The sequence below is a fragment of the Fomitopsis serialis genome (genome assembly GCF_022376445.1).
Source record: "Fomitopsis serialis strain Sig1Antser10 chromosome Unknown B0H18scaffold_25, whole genome shotgun sequence".
In the NCBI taxonomy this organism is placed as follows: Eukaryota; Fungi; Basidiomycota; class Agaricomycetes; order Polyporales; family Fomitopsidaceae; genus Fomitopsis; species Fomitopsis serialis.
Genome location: NW_025954985.1, coordinates 45,014 through 64,162, shown reverse-complemented (window position 1 = coordinate 64,162; position 19,149 = coordinate 45,014). Strand labels below are relative to the sequence as shown.

Sequence of the window (19,149 nt, the reverse complement as noted above, 5' to 3'; positions counted from 1 at the left end):
TACGAATGTCCTGGGTCCTAATGGCATGAACGCATCTTCTCTCGTGACTATTCGCCACTTCGTCGACATGAGGTATATGAATTCCGTCTCGAGCGCTTGGTCTAGTCAAAGAGTGTGCCTCCATCGACGGTGATAGCTTGGCCTATGACAATTGTGAATATGCAGTTTTTGAACGTCTAGCAATATAGATAGCGGGGTACGTACCAGTCATGAATTTAGAGTCGGGGCCGGCGAGGAAGGAGACGACACCAGAGATGTCCTCAGGCTGGCCCACTCTACCCAGTGGGATCGCCTCCGCGCGCTGCTTGATGTACGCGCCTCGCTCCTTGCCTTCCTCCTCCGTGTACTTCTCATCCACCTTGTCCACTATAAGCCCACCACGACGGTTAGAACGATGATGATCACGCGATGCGACGCTGGGGAACTCACAGAACTCCGTATGGATGGCCCCTGGTGCGTAGCAGTTCACGTTGATCCCGTATGGCGCAAGCTCGATCGCTGCGCTCTGCGAAAGGCCGCGCACGGCGAACTTGCTTGCGCAGTACGCCGCAGAGTTTGGATCGCCACGCTTGCCTGCGATGGAGCAAGCGCCGATGAGCCGTCCGCCGCGGCCTTGCTTGATCATCTGTTTCGCGGCGTACTTGTAGCAGAGCACGACGCCATAAACGTTGATTGAGAATGTCCTCTCCATGTTGGCAGGTTCGCTACAAATCAGGGTCAGCGATCACCGCAAACGCCTAGCGAACATGCGATCTTACACTCAACGAACTCTTCCAGGACGGCCATGCCTGCGTTCGCGACCATCACGTCCAGCCCTCCGAGCTCATCAGCCACCCTGTCCACCATCGCCTTCACGTCGTCTTCCTTCGACACGTCTGCGTACACCGTGATGACTCTCCTACCTGCCTCAGACTTGATCGCGTCCGCGGTCTGCTGCAGGCGTTCACGGTTGGAGTGGATGTCGCTGAGCGCCATGTCGAAGCCGTCCTTCGCCAAGCGTACTGCGATGGCGCGGCCGATGCCCTGGCCCGCCCCCGTGACGAGGGCGACGCGCTGCGGGCCATGGCCGTTCACGTCGTCCTCAAGCGGCACGAACTGCTGGCCGTGCGGGAAGCGGTCGGTGGTCGTGATGACAGTCGGGTCGTCCTTGTGCGTGCTCATCTTGGTCGCGTAGCGTGGAAGATGTTCGTCAGAGGTCGTGCAGTCGTCAGGAGGAGTATGTGAGGATTCCGCTGTTGTGGGCCAGCCCCGGCGTCGTCGTCGCTGTATATATGCCGACCGAGAATTGAGCCGGTGTCTGGATCAGGAGGTGCCATGGCCATCAGTGCGTCTGCACTGGGAGCTTCCAGGATGACCCGACACTGAGATTGGCGTTCCATGAGCCACAGCAGCACGCCTCCGCTTGTGGTGTCCCACTGGGTGACGTCATCCCACTCCCCGCAGGTTGTCGCCCGTACTCACCTTGCCAAATGCCTGGCCCAGGGCTACCCGCAATGGTGCATCTTGGCGCCACTGACCCGCCACCCCACACTTCGCGATGCAATGTCCGGCAAATAATGAATATCAACATATGAACTAATTAATGAGCACAAACGCAGAGACGGCCTTACTTCATGCCAGTCGGTGGTAGGGCAGGCGCTGTCTGATGGAGGAGCCTGGGTATTTGATAGCTCCCCGCTACCCCGCGTTAGCCCTGCGGGTCACGAATAACATACTTACCTCGTCATGGTGCGCGAGAGAGGAGGCGGGCTGCCCTGGATGGCCTGTCCCGCAGGGCGCGCATGGTCAGAGGATAGAACGACAGGACAACGCATGGGCGGAACCTGGTCCTGGTGACTTCTCGCTCGTGTTTGCAACATGTCATGCTTGACAGGAGCCAAATGACTCTCGGGACATCATGCAAATACACTTCCCTGCGACGATGTCCTCGGGGCGTTCTGTTAGCGGATATTGAGCGGAACTCCAGACATGATGTGGATGAGCGACACGTTCACTCAAGTCGGATTTTGTGCGAATGCAAGCATGCCTCCCCCTAAATGTCAGCATGACCCTAAATGTCAGTGTGAGGTGTCCCTGATACTCTCAGCGAACCCGATATCGTAATCATCTAACCGTTGCAATGAGTCAGTACCCTCTTTGCCAAATGTACGAAGACGTACTTCCTGTTGAATTCGTGGTGCTCTTTATACATACAGGTGTGAGTAACTTGCGATAGTAATACATCAAGATAATCAGGATTTGGAGCACAAACTGAAGGCGCGGTCATCGACAGGTGGTTAGATATCATCTTCCAGGTCCCACAACAGATCATCGTCCTCAACGAGGCCCGATGCATATGCCTGAATCGGATCACAATTCAGCACACCCCAACCCTTAACTGCCAGTGCCCAACTACAGCCACTCACCTCAAGCTCTGCACTACTGATAGGTGCGTCTACGTCTGCGCTGAACAACTTCTGCGACGACTCCGTGAACTCTTTCTTGGCCTCCGGTGGCACGATGACCTCGGGCGCAGCGAACATGATGCGGTCAGGGTCCACTACGGGCGCGCTCTGAACGGAGAGGCGCAACGCGTCCCAATTGCGCTCCGCGAGCTCTGGCCGCGTCACGCCTACGTTTGCGAGGAAGTCCGCGCCTTCGTTGCCCTCCTCGCCTGCGTGCCCGCGCACGTATTGCAGACGCACCTAGCAGGGTACATACATCTCGTCAGCGCGATATATTCTGCAGCAAACGCGCTGCGACGTACTTTCTGCCCCTCCAGAGCGCGCTGGTCGAGGAGTGCCGACAAGTATTGGATCAGCTGCCTATTCTTCACAGGCTCGCCCTTTGAGTTCCTCCACCCCTTCGCTATCCAGCCTGGCAGCCAAGTCTGGAAGCCTATCGCGAGATCGATCAGAATTAGACTAACTTGTCTGTCTCCTGATCGGAAAACACACAGTTGATGCTGTACTGCGAATCCGTCTTGATCAATAGCTGACGCTTGTCGTGAGGCGCGGTCTCGAGTACGCGCACGATGGCCTAGAAAAAGATGCATAGTTGAGCGGTCGCGATGTCCATATGAGGATCAAGCATATGAATTCGAGACAGCTAACAATGGAATCTTCGCTTCCTCAGCACTACATGCGCTAAGATACTCACAATAAGCTCTGCGCGGTTGTTCGTTTGCACCCCCGGACAGCGTTCTGCCAGATTTCTGTGTAGTCCCCAAGATCAGACTCGTATGCAACGCAGTCGAGGTAGAAAGTACTAGCCTTTCGTCACTTTGGCCCCACCAGACACCAACGCCTGCAACGGATCCCACCTTACCATTACCTTTACAGGCACCATCGGAGTACACAATCAACCAACCCGATTCGTCTTCTACAGGCTGACCGGCCAGACTCCGCTTCCGTTTCTTCGAGTTGGGCTGTCTGGACTCGCGACTGCCACCGGCTCCGCGCTAGCGGAAACGGGCTTGGTGGAGGAGCGCGGCTTTGCGGGAGAAGGCGGCGAAGAGGGAAGTTTTGCGATGGTACGCGCCGTAGTCGATGAAGATGCTCGTGTGGCTGCCGCCGTCAGAGATCGAGAGCTTGCTGGCGCAGAAGTGTGCGCGGCTGAAGAGCCCTCTGCGGCAGACGCGACCCACGCCTCCGCCTCCGCGGCGTTCGTGAACTTCTTGTACGTCGAGCCAGGGAAGCCCATCACCTGCGGGGAGCATTCGTCCCTGTACAACGAGAGTAAGAGCGCGGCGACGGGCCCCAGAATTACGATGCACCATGTCAAGTACACCCCGGGGTTGTGCCCTTTCGCGACGGCGTAGAAGCCCGGTTTCTTGCCTGTCCCATCGTGGAATCTGGCGCTGCGGCGGGGTCTACCGCTTCAGAGTATCTGCGTATGGATACGCGCTGTGTGTGCGGCCAATGGATCGAGTTGATGACAGTGAGGTCGTGGATGCCTCGCGGAGAGGAACAGCCAAATTTGGTCGCCAGGGTTCACGAGCCGCCAGCGCTGTCGGCACAGATAGGGTGCGATGAACTTGGTCCTTTGAGTGACTACGAGCCCTCTGCTCACAGACGTACAAGATGATGGACAGTGGACCTTGTGTATTGCCCTTCGTGCGGATAGGTAATGCGCAACAGATTCGGAAGGAGTTGCGAGAGCTATGTTAGACGCTGACAACACGGAACGCGTCCGCGTCAGTCACGTGAACAAACACAGTACGCGATTGATCTGTGGCCACTGACAGACGCGCCACGACCACGAACCACTCAAACCACCGTACACATTGAACTTGTGTCTGACCGTCCTGGCTGAGGAGTTAGCCTGAGCATCTGCTGAATACTGAGGAGTCCTCCATGACGTAACCCGGATATATTTGCTAGTTATCGCGCAGAAAGTTGACTCGGAAGTCCTTCGACATTCATCATGTCCCAGACTCATTTTCCCGCAGCGTGACACTATATCTCGTCAAAAACCAGGAGGAGTACTGCTCTAGGTTTATAAAGCTGATCCTCGTTATGCGACGCACAAGTCTGGCAGTGCGCTGCCTTCCTCACAATGGGAGGCTGATCAGGTGGACGTACGAAGACGAAGGCCAGAATCGAGGGCTGCTGAATGCAGGGTGAGCAGGTGAGCAACCTTGATATCTCATTCTATCACAACGCGTGCGATAAGCTGCACACGCTCTGCGCAGTTGTATTCAGCCACCCAATGTTGTCGTCAGGGCAGAGGGTAGATGCGCCTATACAGCACTGCAATGACGATCTCTTTTCCTGATCAGTGTAGCGCAGGTCAGCACGAGCAGTACGACGACGGAGTTTTACTCTCACCTGCGGTTTCACTTCCCACAATCCCTTCGATGTGAGGGTAGCTTTGAGACGGAGGTCGACCGGAATGGTTCAGACGGCAGGGTCCAGGTCTCACCCGCAGCTCGACCTCTTGGTCTTGAATTAAACCTAAGTCTTCCCCGTCGCTGGCCTGAAGGTTGTAGAGCATACAGGAAGGTGCTTCTCTTCATTTGCTGGCCAGAATTCGAATTGATATTGCCTTCTTTCATGATCCGTCTCAACGCGAGACCGATCATTCAGTCAAGGTATGTGAATGAACTTTCACCCCGGCCAATCCCAATCGTCGCGCGTTGTAACGTCATATGGGCCATACAGTATTATGTGAAGCAGGATCCAGAGCACAGGGACGTGCAGATTTTCTTTGTTCCCGAAGACCGTGCGTCGATGCCTTCGCTACGTCACCTCCAGCAACTGATTCTTTGTGCTATCTGACGAGATCCTGAACGGCGATTACTGTGCAGAGGGTTCAATAGAAGACGGAACAAGTCCACATGTATCGATTGATTCAGTGCTCCGATCAAGGGTCGCACAGGCGACCTATGTGAGGCGTGCTTCATAGTATTTATTCTCTTTGATACCACCCGTCGACAGCTGTATCTGCACGACCATCACCCGCTATTGGTACGTCTGCTGTGCGTCCTACCACCGGATTGTATTGAGATCCATGTATGATTGTGACCACCCTACTAGATACACTCTACACCACCCTTCGTATCCAACGCAACCATGGGAGGAGTGTTTTCGTGGCTATTCGGTGATCATGAAGTTCGCGAGAACCCTGTTATCGCAGAGCTGGAACGCCGCACTCAGGAGCAACAGGAGGCTATCAACGCAGCGACGGCCAACCAGGCTCAGGCTGAGGAAGCTCGCCGCATCGCAGAGGACGCAGCGAGGCATCTGAAGAACAGAGGCTAAGATTCGAGGAGATCGCCAAACAGCAAGAAGAGGAAAGAATTCGCAGCGAGGAAGCCAGGAGGAGAGCAGAGGAACAGTCAAAGCGCGCCGAGGCAGACAGGAGCGCGGCGGAGGAACAGAGGAGGCAAGCGGAAGCTGACGCCAGGCGAGCAGACGAAGAACGCGCTAGAGCTGAGGCTGAGGCCCATAGGTCGCAGCAGGAGCAGCAGAAAGCAGATCTGGCTCGACAGGAGGCGGAGAAGGCCGCCGCAGACGCCAAGACTGCACGCGAAAAGGCGGAGAAGGACTGCGCGATGGCATCCGCCCGATCATCATCCCTACTAGGGCTGAGTTTCGCGCGACTAAGTTGCGCCTACAGTACAGGAGGGCCTCTTCCACTTCGCAGTTGCTGGCATCGCAGGCAGCGGAAGTCGTCTCTCATGAACGCTTTCCGCGGCCTCCGTAACAAGGAAAGGGCGCGGCACCCGTGGGCATCGTCGAGATACGCCGACATCGCTCGATACCCCGATCCAACCCCGGTCGCCCGTTTGTGTGGTACGACTTCCCGGCGCTGGCACACTGTGATCCCCGATTGGCAGTACTTCACCGACCAGGGACTCTACATCTTCGACTGCATCATCGTCCTCTTTGACAATCGCTTCACCGCGACGGATCAGGCGATCCTTCGCAACTGCGCCCGCTTCCAGATCCCTACCTACATGTCCGTTCCAAGTCCAAGCAGCACATCCTGAATCTCGTGGAGGACATGGACGAGGAGAGGAAGCGTTACCGAAATGGCGCGCGAGAGGTACATTCGGGAGACGCGTGCGAGCGTCGCGCAAAATCTGCAGGCAGCGGGCCTACCCGAGCAGCGAGTGTACATGGTCGACAAGGAGGTGTTGGTCCAGGTGATCAAAGACAAACAGCCGAAGCAGTACATCGACGAATGGGACTTGCTACGGGATCTCTTCGGTGAGGCCCGCCGCCGACGCGTGGTCGAGACCTCGGTCCCCAGCGCTGCCACTGATGGGCCCAGGTCTTGAAACTGTCTCCGCCAAGGCAGCCTCTGTGATTTCATCGCTATACTCTCCGTCTCGTTGATAGTTTTCGTAGTACCTCTTGGAAACGCTGAGCGACCTGCTTGACGAACTGGTAGTGGGGTTCATGCTAGGTCTGTATTGTATAGTACGCTCACTCTGATCGCATTGCCAAATTTGTTCAACCAAGAGGTCTCGACAAACATCATTCCGCAGAAACTATTGAAATTGAAACACGGAGGCAACTCGTTACGAGGCTTCCCAGTGGCCCGTGAGCACGAGAAACGCAGACGACGCCCTCAGATCGGATCCCAAGTGAGACCACCTCTAGCAGCAGTTCTCTTCGTATGTGATCTGTGGTTGTCGGTTTTGATATCCGCGATGTGGAGTCATTGTGAAGCATCTGCGAATGACAACAACAGCGCACTGTACACCGCGTACAGACCAGATTCGCCGCAGTTCGCAATGACAGGTCGATCGTCACAGAAATTAACCGCAAGGCCTCGAGTTGAACCGCACATCGCACTTCTGAGGGATGGAAGCCACCCGGATGTGCCTGCTGGAACCAAGCACGTTCAGCTCATGTTCATCTACTTGAATGAACGGTACATCTGCAACGTGTACATATAGACCACCTCGGCACGCATCTGCCCCTGGCAATCTAGTACGGAAAGTAACCGAGCCTGAGAGCAACAATGATTTTCAATGTAGGTCAATGTGTGCCCTCGCTCGATGCTGTTCGAACTCACATAGGTGCCTTTGCAATCATCTCCTTCGACGTTTCCCAGCAATAAGGCTCCCTGGATCGCGCAACGGCAATGCCTAAGCGGGAACAGCAGCGCATTGCAGAACGCCTACGCCATGCAAAGGCAATGGCAAAGAAAGCAGCAGAAGCGAAGCGGCGTGCAGAGGAAAGCCTTCGGCGTGCGGAGACGCAGAAAAAGCGAGCGCAAGAAGCGGTTGCGCGGAAGAAGGAAAGGGATGCGGCGGAAGTGGGGAGAAACGAGCCCAGGAGCAAGCTCAGAAAATCGGGAAAGAGAAAGCAAGGCTGAACAAGCGAAAGCACAAGCTCAGGAGACCGCACGGACTGCGGATGCAGCACGCGAGTCGGAAAGCCGAAGCAGAACGTCAGAGGAAGCGGCGTGCGCAAGAGGAAGCACAGCGTGCGGGACAGGCGGCTGAGAGAGCAGCTGTAGAGGCACGGGCTCAACAGGCGGAGGCGGAAAAGCAATTACAAGCGGGTTCCCAGCCTGTCGTGGTCCCAACCCTCCAGCAGATCCGCGATGCGAAGCAACACTTGCAGTACCAAGACGGGTACCTGCACGTCGCGATCGCAGGTACAGCCGGCAGCGGCAAGTCGTCTATGATCAACGCCCTGCGCGGCCTCCGCAACGGCGAACCAGGCACTGCGGAAACTGGGATCGTCGAAACCACCAGCGTCATCGCACTGAGCTATCCCAATCCGGACCCCAGCAAGCGCATCGCCTGGTACGATGTGCCAGGTGCCGGCACTCTTTCCATCCCAGACTGGGAATACTTCACCAACCAGGGGCTATACATCTTCGACTGCATCCTGGTGCTCTTCGACGCATGCTTCACGGCGACAGACGTCGCCATCCTGCGGAACTGTGCGCGCTTCCGCATACCCGCCCTCGTCGTCCGCTCGAAGGCACACCAACACATTCGTAACCCCGCTCGGGATATCGAAGGCGAAGATGTTGAGTCTCAGAACGGAGGCGCCACGAGCCCCGCGGCCATTGCGTGCGCGCGCGAACAGTTCGTGAGGGAGTCGCGGGAGAGCATCACGCGAAACCTCAGGCTGGCCGAGCTGCCCCAGCAATGGGTCTTTCTCGTCGACAAGCAGGCGCTCATGTCGCTTCACAAGGGCCAGAGTTCGGAAGATGCAATTGACGAAACCAGTCTGTTGGATGCCATAGGTCAGGAGGCTCGGCGAAAGCGAGGGCCATGAGTGACAAGAACGTACAGTCTGTCTGGATCATGATACATAGCCGCGATACTCACTCGAACTGCTTTCCGGACAATTGTCAGTGTATATTACATGCATGCACATATGTACATATCGTCTTCTGCTCAGCCTTGTTACTTCGCGAAGGCCATATGAATGTTGCAGCGAGAATTCGCACAGATGGCTCTGCCGGGCGCTCACGTTGTCGGAACTGTCGGACCAGGCCGTAACCCGATCCGAGTCCCTCCGATGGACCTACAACCGCCTCCATCCCGAACTGCCACGATGGGATCTTGCGAAGGCCTCCTGAGCATTTTGGTGCGGCCTAGCCTTTCTGTCCATCGGGCTAAGCTCGGAGTGGGAGCTAGACGACGAAGATCCATTTCTCGCAGGTTGCGGCCGAGGGGAATAATTCAGCAAGTCGACCTGTTTGGGTCGTTACTCACACTGGTCGGGATGCGCATCTCGTCCGTCGTATTCACAGAGTGTCAAGTGATTCCGTCACGTCGCCGGCGCAAATCTGAGTACGCGTGCATATCCATGCCATCGATACGTCCTTTTGACCGGCTGCCGGGCAGAAACAATAAAAGATGTGCCTGTAGCGATGTCACACCTCAGTAACCATCTGCGATAATCACTGGCAGCGTGGTTCGCATGGACGGCGGGAATGAGCACACCGGAGGGGGCGGACACAAGCGCGGGCGGGCCAGGAGAAGGCCGGGACCCGGCTCGGATTCAATGCAATGCTGTTCCTACCTTTCCTTCCGACCGTGCTGGTTCCGCAATGAACAGGTCACCCGTCATGTGTCCCTGTGTCATTCGGCGATGATAGGCCTCATAGGCGTGCATCTCAGGCCACCAGAACAGAGGCGATGTTACTCGGAGTGTAGCGGGCAGCAGGACATCCGGTCGTCGAGGGCGCGCACAATCGCCATCGAGTCAAAATGCCAATCCCACGATTTCCGCCATGACCTAGGCCTATGTCCGTCGAATCACTATCTCAATCACCGCAGGAAGCCTTCCGATCGCGCGTACGACGACCGGGTACACCTCACTGAGCGATCCGGAGCAGGCATCGGTACGGGTACGACGTAGCCGGCTGGACGAGTCGACGATGTTTCATGCTCGACGCGGTGATGAGGCTGCGCATGAACGACACGGTTCACAGGCGGCAGGGACATCGAGCACGAGCAGGCAGCGACCAGGACGCGGATGGCGGGTCGGAGACGGGCCCGGGCGGATGGGCCAGCAGGGCAGTGGCGGGACATGGGCGGGAGGCGGCGGATCATGGCTTGGTAAGCGCGATCGACTTGCACCTTCCATATCCGGAGATGACCGGCTTGTGGGTTCCCGAAGCGCCGGAAACGTGAGGACTGACGTCGGACTGGGCTCCGTTCAGGATCAGCTTTCGGGGCTCTCCAACGACCCTCGACGCTCACCAGGACGCTGTGGAGGCCGCAAATCGACGGCGTGGACGACGGTGAGCGAGCTACATTTTGCGTTGTGCGAAGAACGGCTGACATCGACCGAGGGACGGACCAGATGCGAACGGAATGGGCGGCAGGCCAGCTGCAGGCGGCGTCGGGACAGGATGCGAAAGCCTGTTGTCCGCTCTGTTTCCCGGCTATCCCCTCGGATACCCCCGCCTCCTCCCGCCACTAATATACGGCTCGCAGTGATATATAGGGCTCCCACCCGCTCTCCGCAAAGCTCTCCACTTTCCTTTTCTCGGTTCCCCGCTCCCTGCGGTTCTCCCTAATCCTCCCCCCTCCCCTACCTCACCTTCACGACCCTTTCCCTACCTCACGACATGGTTTACTCATCCTCACCCAGCGAGACGACGACCGTCGTCCCAGAGGAGCATCCCATCTACCGTCCCGCCGGTTACACCGAGGGCGAGGAACTCACCAATCCACGCTCGCACGATGAGAACCAACCCGATATCTCCTTCCCGTACATCACCACCGATATCAATCGCGGTGGTCTAACGAACGAATACCGTGGAGTCGCGAAGGAGGGATTCGTTCAAGCCGATTAGCGTTACGGCCAATACCAACGCATGCGTCGGACGTCCCTCAGGCCCTCCGGGATCCGGAGAAGGCAGCACAACTTCGGGACATGAAGTTGGTGACATGGTTGCCCGACGACCCGGAGGACCCTCGTAATTGGTCCAACCTGTACAGGTGGTGTAAGTATCCCTATTTGGCCCAACCGTCCGGTTCTGACGCATTCCTCAGACTTGACCGGTGTCTGCGCCATGTCTGTCGTCGCAGTCGCGTTTGCGTCTGCCGTCGTGACGGGTGACTTCGCCGACATCCAGAACGAATTCCACGTGGGCGAAGTCGTCGTCGCTCTGAGCGTATCGCTCATGGTTTGCGGCTTTGGCATCGGTCCTTTGGCTTGGTCACCTATGGTATGCCCGTTTCATTTTGATCACGCTTTCGACGTTTGCTGACCCTAGCGATAGAGCGAGTTGTTCGGCCGCCAATATCTTTGGATCTTCCCTAACATCGTCTACGTCATCTTCAACATCCCGTGTGCGCTCGCCCCTAACATTCAGACGCTGCTGATCTGTCGGTTTTTCTGCGGTATCTTCGCGTCTGCGCCCCTCACGCTCGCTGGTGGTACCATTTCTGACATTTGGGACAACAACGAACGTGGTTTCGCCATCGCCTTGTTTGCTGCAGCGCCGTACGGCGGTCCCGTTCTTGGTCCCATCGTGGGCGGTTTCGTTGGTGAGAACATCGGCTGGCGATGGATGATCTGGGTGAACATGATCTTCGCTGGTGTCATGACCATCTTCTGCTGTACCATACCCGAGACGTTCGCGCCCGTGCTGTTGAAGCGCCGCGCGGCACGTCTGCGGAAGGAGACCGGTAACCCGAATATCACCACTGAGCAGGAGCTTTTCAAGAGGAAATTCTCGGAGATCGTCGTTGAGACACTCATCCGTCCATTCCGTAAGTCTTTATTCGGGTAGTTCATCTTGACGCGTTGCTAATGAAGCCGTGTAGAGATGCTTGCGACCGAGCCATATTGCTACTCATGTCTTTGTACATCGCCCTCATCTACGGTCTGCTCTACGCCTTCTTCTTCTCCTTCCCCGTCGTGTTCGCCGAGGAGTACGGCTTCGACGACGGTCACACCGGCCTGACGTTCTGCTCCGTCCTGATCGGCCTCGCCATCGCGTTGTGCGTCACGCCTCAGGTCGAGAAGAACTACCAGAAGCGCGCCGCGGCTAAGGGTGGCAGGGCTGATCCCGAGGACCGTCTCGTCGGCATGATGATCGGTTGCTGGTTCGTCCCCGTGTCATTGTTCATCTTTGGCTGGACGAGCCCGCCGGCGGTCATGCCCGGAGGTGGCAACTGGGTCGGCCCCGTGTCGTCCGGTATTCCCTTCGGCTTTGGCATGGTCATCATCTACTTCTCGGCCAACGCGTACCTGATCGACGCTTTCCCCGGCTATGTTGCGTCTGCGCTTGCTGCAAAGACCGTCATCCGTTCCGGGTCTGGCGCGGCGATGCCGCTGTTCATCGAGGCGATGTACCACAATCTCGGTAACGGCTGGGCAGCGTCGACTTGGGGCTTCATTTCTCTTGCTATGGTAAGTTTGCATGTTCTTAGTCGCGGAGTGATGCTGACTGTCCCCTAGATTCCTATCCCCTTCCTCTTTTACCGGCATGGTAAAGCTATCCGCGCGCGCTCAAAGCGTGCCGTTGCGTAGACGTTCGTTCCTTACTTTCCCGTTTACGGTTTCTCGTGATTATACTCCCCTGTCTCCCTCTCCCATCGCATTGATCCGTACTGTGCATCATCTCTCCTCTTCCGTCGCACCCGGGTACATTCTAGAATCTCGTATGTTCGCTTCACGTCGCATCGCATTTCCGCTACACATCACACTAGCTAGAGGTTGGGTAGATACGGTGCGTGAATTATCTGTCCAGCATACCCGCTTGGACACTCTCAATACATTAGTATAATGGCGCGCTTAGTACTAAGAGCTCGCGAGATGTTCGAGTTTGACGGCATCGCACCTCAGCCGACCGATTTGCCCCATGGCTACAATGAACAGTGGATTTGTGACGTGCTCGACGCCAAGTGCAGACTGTTGTGCTAGATATAATCCGAGGATCATTGCGAACTGGAACTTCACCATTTGTCCGCTGTAATACATCATTCCATTGCAGTCCACCGCAGATTTTCAGGAGCAAACCTTGAGCTAGTTGCTTGGATGAATGCTGCACTGTGCTATGTAGCTTTTCTCGCGCCCACTCGCAGTCCGTCGCATCGTCGGCCGGTGATCGTGCCTCAAGAGCACATTTATCAGATAAGATTTTCGGTCTGATCGGGCCCTCCATAATTATCTGATAAGGCACCCGGCGCCCCTCGAAATCTAATCGCGAGACCGCACTCCAGATGCGCGTAATCTGATAAGCGCATGCCATGGGCGCGAACGCGCTCAAACGCGCGCGGTACTGCTTGTGCTGCTCGCCGGCTTGGCGGTATGCAGAGAACTTCATAAACCGCGCCATGGCCCAAAGGAAGGCGGGCGGACGCGTGCTCATTCGTCGAGATGCAGGTTCTTCGGTTTCTCCTGTCTTCGCCGCAGGCTTCTTGCTCTTACCCCAGAACGTCTGGGCTGACCCGACGTACAGCAAGCCCGAACTCTGCGCTCAGTCCTGCTACGAGGCGCTCTCCGTGCTCACCTTCTCTGATGTCAGCGCGACGGACACGTATGTCGGCGGGTTCTGTCACTCGACGCTGGCCGTGTCTTCCATCTATGCCTGCTTCGACGCCTACTGCAGCCAGTACACGGCCGACGAGTCCTTCGGTTACATGAACTGGTACTGCACGGAGTACGGGCTGTCGCCTTTGTCCGTGGGCTATGGTGAAGGCGAAGAGTACATCAAGGCTCACTATGGAACCGTCGCAACATCACAGTCATTGACCCGCGACTCGTAGTGGCTGAGGTCAACACAACGGTAATTCCGGTTCAAGAGTATGTAGACCTCGCCCGCGACACTCTCGTGAGTTGTTCACTTAAATCTGGAAAAATAAAGGTACTGACCTCGACACAGGCAATATGGCAACATCAAATGTATGTCCATCACTCTTTCGGGTAGGTCTCCATAGCTTCCCTCCCTTGACATGTTAACAACCCGTACGCGTCTGTGACAGGTGGTCGATGTATGTTCTCGCCGTCGGCGTCGTCCTCTGTGGAGTGGCCAACCGTATCTTCGCCTTCATCGTTCATCGCACCATCGCACGGTCGAGTCCGCTCGTCGACGCTGAGAGCGCCAAAGGCGGCAAGCCTGTCTCGCCAATCGAGGTGTCTTCACCAAGATCCACAATATGTGGACGAAGCGCATCACGCTCCCCGCGACATTCGGCTACCGACACAGCCAGCCGTGGGCGTTCTGCACGATCCCGACCCGCTTCAGTCCATCTTGTGTTTGTCTATGTCGCACTGAACTTCATCTTCTGCGCTATCGACTATCACACCTTCGAGGGAAACACATAGTGCGTACCCGACACTGAAAATCGTCGCTCTCAACTCACCGCCATTGTTTCCGCAGCTGGACAAATCCCCCTTCGCAGCTTGCGCGGTACTTGGCGGACAGGACTGGCATTATAGCATACGCCAATTTGCCGCTGCTATGGCTGCTCGCTGGTCGTAATGACCTGCTACTTTGGCTGACTGGTTGGTCGTTCTCGACGTTCAACGTCTTCCACCGATATGTGGCCAGAGTAGCGACAGTGGAGGCGATCGCCCATTCATTTGGATACACGGCCTTCTCCTACATCAGTGAGTACGACAAGTCGTCTGTAAGCTGGAAGTAACTTACGGAAGTGTCCGTCAGCTTACGGTAATAACTGGGAGGAGTACAAGGAGGAGCTCAAAGAGCAATACTACGCCACAGGCATTGGGGTAAGTCGGCTTGTCATGTGAGAAGGATAATTGCTGACGGAGGGCCTGTAGGCGACCGTACTGATGTCCGTACTTGTTGGGCTCTCCATGCAGCCAGTTCGGCGCTACTGCTACGAGTTCTTCCTCGCGACACACGTCATTTTCTCAATCGCGATCATCGTATTGCTCTTCTAGTAAGCCTGTCCAATATGCACGCACCCTGAATTGTACTCACGCGTTCCCGCTGCAGCCACACAAAGATCTTTGACGGGGAGTACGATGGCTACCTCTGGCCTTGCGTCGGCTTCTGGATTTTCGATCGCGCCATTCGCCTAGTGCGCATCGCCCTGCTCAACTGGCGCGTCCTCAGCGTCAAGGACGATCGGCTGAGGCGCAACAAGGCAACAGCGGTGTACGACCCCGAGGGCGATATCATCCGTATGACCGTCCGGCCGTCCGCGAACTTCTGCGTTGGCGCAGGCGTGCACTACTACATCTACACACCTACATTATCCTTCATGTTCTGGGAGAATCACCCGTTTACTCTGTCAGCGTGGCGGAGTATCCCTGCCCATGCCGACGCGGAGGCGGGCGCAGGTGTAGAGGAGATCGAGGGGATTCAGCAGATCCCTCCGCACAATATTTCGGACGCCGCTGGGTCTTCCACTGACTCGAAGGAAGGCTCGATCGTCTCTCAGACCGGTGTCGGCGCGCCCGTCTCCGGCTCATCGCAGGAGGAACTCGTCTTCATCATCCGTCCGTACAAGGGTATGACGAAGGGCCTCAAGAATCTCCTCCTGAAAGCACCTGGCCACAAGAAGGACCTCGCCGTCCTCCTAGAGGGTCCTTACGGAACGAAGGCCGACTTGGCCTCGTACGAGCGGACTTTGATGATCTCAGGAGGCAGCGGCGTGACGGGTATCACGTCTTACCTATGCGAGCAGGGCGCGCGTGCGAATGGCAGGCACACCCGGTTCGTCTGGGCCGCCAGGGAGGAGAGCTTCGTGTCAGACGTTCTCGAGAAGGACCTGGCGCCGTTCGTCGATCGCGACGACCTCACGCTCGACCTCTACCTCACGCGCTCCAACGCTCAGAGCGCGGGTCAGGACAAGACAGCGGGCGTTGAGGCGACCATCGCGAAGCTCTCGTCTCGCTCAGGATCTGCGAACGGCCCCAGGGTCACGTACGCGAGGCCGGACGTGGCGGAGTTACTGGATTATGAGATTGGGCAGCTGATGACGAGGGAAAGTCGGTTGTCGGTGGTCGTCTGCGGTCCGGGTCATCTGGCGGATAACGTTCGGAGAGAGGTCGTCCGGAGTATTGGTGCCAAGATTGATGCGTCGAGAATTGAGTTGTATGAGGAGAGCTTCGGGTGGTAGGTGAGGCTATATGTGCCATGTCCGGGTAGCCCTATCACGCCAAAATCATGCTGAAGTCAACACGAACGTATGTTGAATGTCAAGTACTGTAATTAGTGCGGCATCAACATCACGAATGAAACATCGTATACGAGATTGACATTAGGGTATGTATCGCGCAGTGGCCGCGTCACCAGCCTGCTCGACGATGTCCGTGACAGCCGCTCCCTCGTCTTCGTTCCTCAATATTCAATCCTCGAAGCGCATTCACGAGCGAAGACTTCCCACTCCCCGCGACACCAGCGATCGCACAGTTAAACAAGCCCCGGTTTTACTCGTCGCGGAGCCTTTCCTCCCCCAACCTCTGCTCCGAGGTCGGCATGATCATCGGTTGACGACCTTGATTGATTGATTAATCCCTTTATTATCACTGAGGGCGGAGCCCTATGTAGACAGTACATGCAATCATCGACCCCTGGTTGACGGCCTTGGCACAGCTGCTTCTCCCGGGCCAGTCCTTCGCAGACGTCGGCTAAGTAAGGGCTTTTTCGGCCGCCTCTCGTGCGTTCTTCGCGCCTTCAAGCTCCTCCTCAGCCCCTCGCAACCTTGCCTTTGTCTCCGCGCACCTCGTTTCTCCATATGGAGCGTCTCCTCCAGCCTTTGCAAACCCTCCTCTGCAGTTGTTGCACGACCCTCGGCGAGTAGTCGTGCGTCTTCCGCCCTTTGCCTGGCTTCATTCATGCGGTCGCTGATCTGCTGTTGCTCGCGCACCATCGCCTCCGCTTTCACTCGCGCCTCCACCGCAGCTTGAAGCTCCTGTGCTGTCTGTCGTCGTTTCTGCAGAGAAGCTGCTAGCATTCCATCCAGTGTATTGATATGATCCTCAAACGCCCTTGCGTCTGCATCTCGGCCTGCGGGTTTGACGAAAAACGCATCATAACTCTCGCGAAGTCGACCACTGGCAGAAATGTAGTTCCCCATAGTAGAGTTCTGTACGGTGAGTGAGCCATCATATGCTCTACCGGGGCTTATATGCCACACCTTGGTCGCCGTTCTTCCTGCTGTTAGAGGCTAGACATGGGCTTCCGCGTTTGCTTGGACATATACCGGCGAAAAAATTGTGACGAACTCACTGGCCCGCAGTCAAGATCTCCTATCACAGGTTCATATCACAACACGCCCGACAGAGCCAGTTGCAACGAGTGTTTTCGATCGTCCATTGGCTGCAGTCGGCGCTCGCTGATCAGACATGATACCAACAAGCTGGTTAGCAAATCCATCCATAGGTTAACGTGAGGCAATCTTGTTTACTTTACGTTCACTGGTACATCGCCCAGTGCTCCGTTACTGACGAATGTTTACGAGGGCCCCGCGCCCGGCATGTATGTATGCGAGCTGAATGCCGCTATGCATTTGGAGACCCGTGACATAGACAAGAGCATTCGGAAAGGCAGGCAAGCACTGTACATCACCATTAACGACGCAGTTCCATAAATTGACCAGCAGGCAATTTGGAAGGGCATCAACCAAGTATCGCCGCATTCTGGGCACGCGCTGCCATCGCCACCACTTACTAGCCTCGCATTCTCCTTGCCTCTTGGGCTAGGATTTCCAGCAAATCGTCCTCGTCGATCGTATCTCTGAGCCTTGTCCGTTAATAAGCGGCACCAGCGCCTGCTTGTCCACCAGATAGACCCGTTGCTGGGGCAGCTCCGCCAACTCGAGGTTCCGTGCGACGCTCTCCCGCGACTCCCTGACGTACTGCTCCCGCGCACGCGCAAGGGCTGCGGGCGCCGTGTCTCCGTCTTCGATGTCGCTGTCCTCGCCTCCCATGTCCTCGGCAAGGTTGCGAATGTGCTGGAGGGCCTTCGAGCGGACGACGAACGCGGGTATGCGGAAGCGCGCACAGTTCCGCAGGATCGCGACGTCTGTCGCTGTGAAGCGTGCGTCGAAGAGCACCAGGATGCAGTCGAAGACGTATAGCCCCTGGTCGGTGAAGTACTCCCAATCTGGGATGGAAAGAGTGCCGGCACCTGGCACATCGTACCAGGCGATGTGCTTGTTGGGGTCGGGATCGGGATAGCTTGCGATGACGCTGGTGGTCTCGACGATCCCAGTCTCCGCAGCGCCTGGTTCGCCGTTGCGGAGGCCGCGCAGGGCGTTGATGAAAGACGACTTGCCGCTGCCGGCTATACCTGCGATGCGACGTGCAGGTATCCTTCTTGGTATTCCAAGCGTTGCTTCGCGTCGCGGATCTGCTGTATTGTAGGGACGACGACAGGCTGGGCTCCTTCCCGCAGCTGTCGTTCGGCCTCCTCTTGCTGAGCCGTGCTTCGGCAGCCGCTCTCTCAGCAGCCTGTCTGGCGCGCTCGGCTTCTTCCTGCTCGCGCTGTCTCCTCTGACGTTCTTCCTCAGCCCTGCGGCGCGCTTCTTCTGCAACCCTTGCCGCCTCCTCCGCTCGTCGCCTCTCCTCTTCGACCCTGCGCCTCTCCTCCTCGGCCCTTCTAGCCTGTTCCTCGGCCCGCCGTCTTTCCTCTTCAGCTCGAACCCTTTCTTCCTCCCTTCGTCGAGCCTCCGCTTCTGCCTGTTGTCTCTGCTGTTCAGCCCACCGCCGCTGCTCTTCGGCACGTCGGGCCTCTTCTTCCGCTCGCTGTCTCGCCTCCTCTGCATGCCTTGCTGCTTCTTCCGCCTGCCGCTGGCGCTCTTCTGCGCGTTGCTGTTCTTGCCTGAGCCATTCCTGATGCTGCCAGTCGTGGTCTGGATGGGAATGCGAGCCGCCCATGGTTGCTGTCGCTGCTAGCTCCTTCAAGGCTTCTCGAGTACTGCGGCCGCGTGGATGAGCATGAATTGCGGAGCACATGTGAGCTCAACGAGCAAGAGCCTCTATCGTACTGACCTAGAGAATCTAGCCAGCCTCTTCACTGCTCGGAAGGCGGAGAGCGGGGCGTGCAGAGCTAGACCGTCGGCAAGCATCTTAAACAGCGAGCATGTGCACAGTCTAAGTTAAGTTCAACAAACTGAACGTGCTGCATGCCAGCAGGACTGCCTTCCATTCCGCGGAAGTGTGCTGTGCGGTTAGGTGCCCTGCGCTCCGGCTTCGCGCCTCGTCACAGCGAACGGCGAGGATTCTGCAGTGCGTGTATCGTATGTATACTTGGGTC

The 19,149-nt window shown here is 56.9% G+C and overlaps 6 protein-coding genes across 6 annotated transcripts; 3 read left to right on the top strand and 3 right to left on the bottom strand.

Annotated features, from left to right (window-relative positions):
• Positions 1–101: 101 nt before the first annotated feature.
• On the bottom strand, positions 102–1,161 carry B0H18DRAFT_954083 (acetoin reductase family protein; the record flags this gene model as incomplete). Its single annotated transcript, XM_048042235.1, has 4 exons — positions 102–142; positions 205–366; positions 430–704; positions 770–1,161. 4 exons carry the CDS (start codon positions 1,159–1,161, stop codon positions 102–104), a joined length of 870 nt encoding a protein of 289 aa, XP_047894515.1.
• A 998-nt stretch (positions 1,162–2,159) lies between these two features.
• On the bottom strand, positions 2,160–3,813 carry B0H18DRAFT_1001324 (ribonuclease H-like domain-containing protein; the record flags this gene model as incomplete). Its single annotated transcript, XM_048028292.1, has 8 exons — positions 2,160–2,339; positions 2,406–2,684; positions 2,747–2,877; positions 2,937–3,018; positions 3,139–3,182; positions 3,262–3,394; positions 3,424–3,703; positions 3,755–3,813. Coding segments are annotated over 8 exons (1,071 nt in total), but the record flags the coding sequence as incomplete, so codon positions are not given.
• A 1,220-nt stretch (positions 3,814–5,033) lies between these two features.
• Positions 5,034–6,808, top strand: B0H18DRAFT_1210383 (uncharacterized protein; the record flags this gene model as incomplete). Its single annotated transcript, XM_048036364.1, has 2 exons — positions 5,034–5,071; positions 5,707–6,808. The coding sequence occupies 2 exons, from the start codon at positions 5,034–5,036 to the stop codon at positions 6,470–6,472; spliced, it is 804 nt and encodes a 267-aa protein (XP_047894513.1). The 3' UTR covers positions 6,473–6,808.
• Positions 6,809–10,101: 3,293 nt separating this feature from the next.
• B0H18DRAFT_1001315 (MFS general substrate transporter) lies at positions 10,102–12,708 on the top strand. The gene is made up of 7 exons (XM_048028291.1): positions 10,102–10,203; positions 10,266–10,723; positions 10,762–10,911; positions 10,961–11,136; positions 11,191–11,683; positions 11,755–12,326; positions 12,375–12,708. Exons 2-7 carry the CDS (start codon positions 10,534–10,536, stop codon positions 12,444–12,446), a joined length of 1,653 nt encoding a protein of 550 aa, XP_047894512.1. The 5' UTR covers positions 10,102–10,203; positions 10,266–10,533; the 3' UTR covers positions 12,447–12,708.
• Positions 12,709–13,252: 544 nt separating this feature from the next.
• B0H18DRAFT_1210380 (ferric reductase like transmembrane component-domain-containing protein) lies at positions 13,253–16,158 on the top strand (the record flags this gene model as incomplete). The annotated part of the gene is made up of 8 exons (XM_048036363.1): positions 13,253–13,610; positions 13,685–13,749; positions 13,801–13,841; positions 13,901–14,242; positions 14,299–14,528; positions 14,584–14,651; positions 14,703–14,824; positions 14,881–16,158. The coding sequence occupies 8 exons, from the start codon at positions 13,253–13,255 to the stop codon at positions 16,007–16,009; spliced, it is 2,355 nt and encodes a 784-aa protein (XP_047894511.1). The 3' UTR covers positions 16,010–16,158.
• Positions 16,159–16,520: 362 nt separating this feature from the next.
• Positions 16,521–18,961, bottom strand: B0H18DRAFT_1118099 (interferon-inducible GTPase-domain-containing protein; the record flags this gene model as incomplete). The annotated part of the gene is made up of 4 exons (XM_048033715.1): positions 16,521–16,564; positions 16,615–16,978; positions 17,657–18,704; positions 18,885–18,961. The coding sequence occupies 4 exons, from the start codon at positions 18,959–18,961 to the stop codon at positions 16,521–16,523; spliced, it is 1,533 nt and encodes a 510-aa protein (XP_047894510.1).
• Between the last annotated feature and the right edge of the window lie 188 nt (positions 18,962–19,149).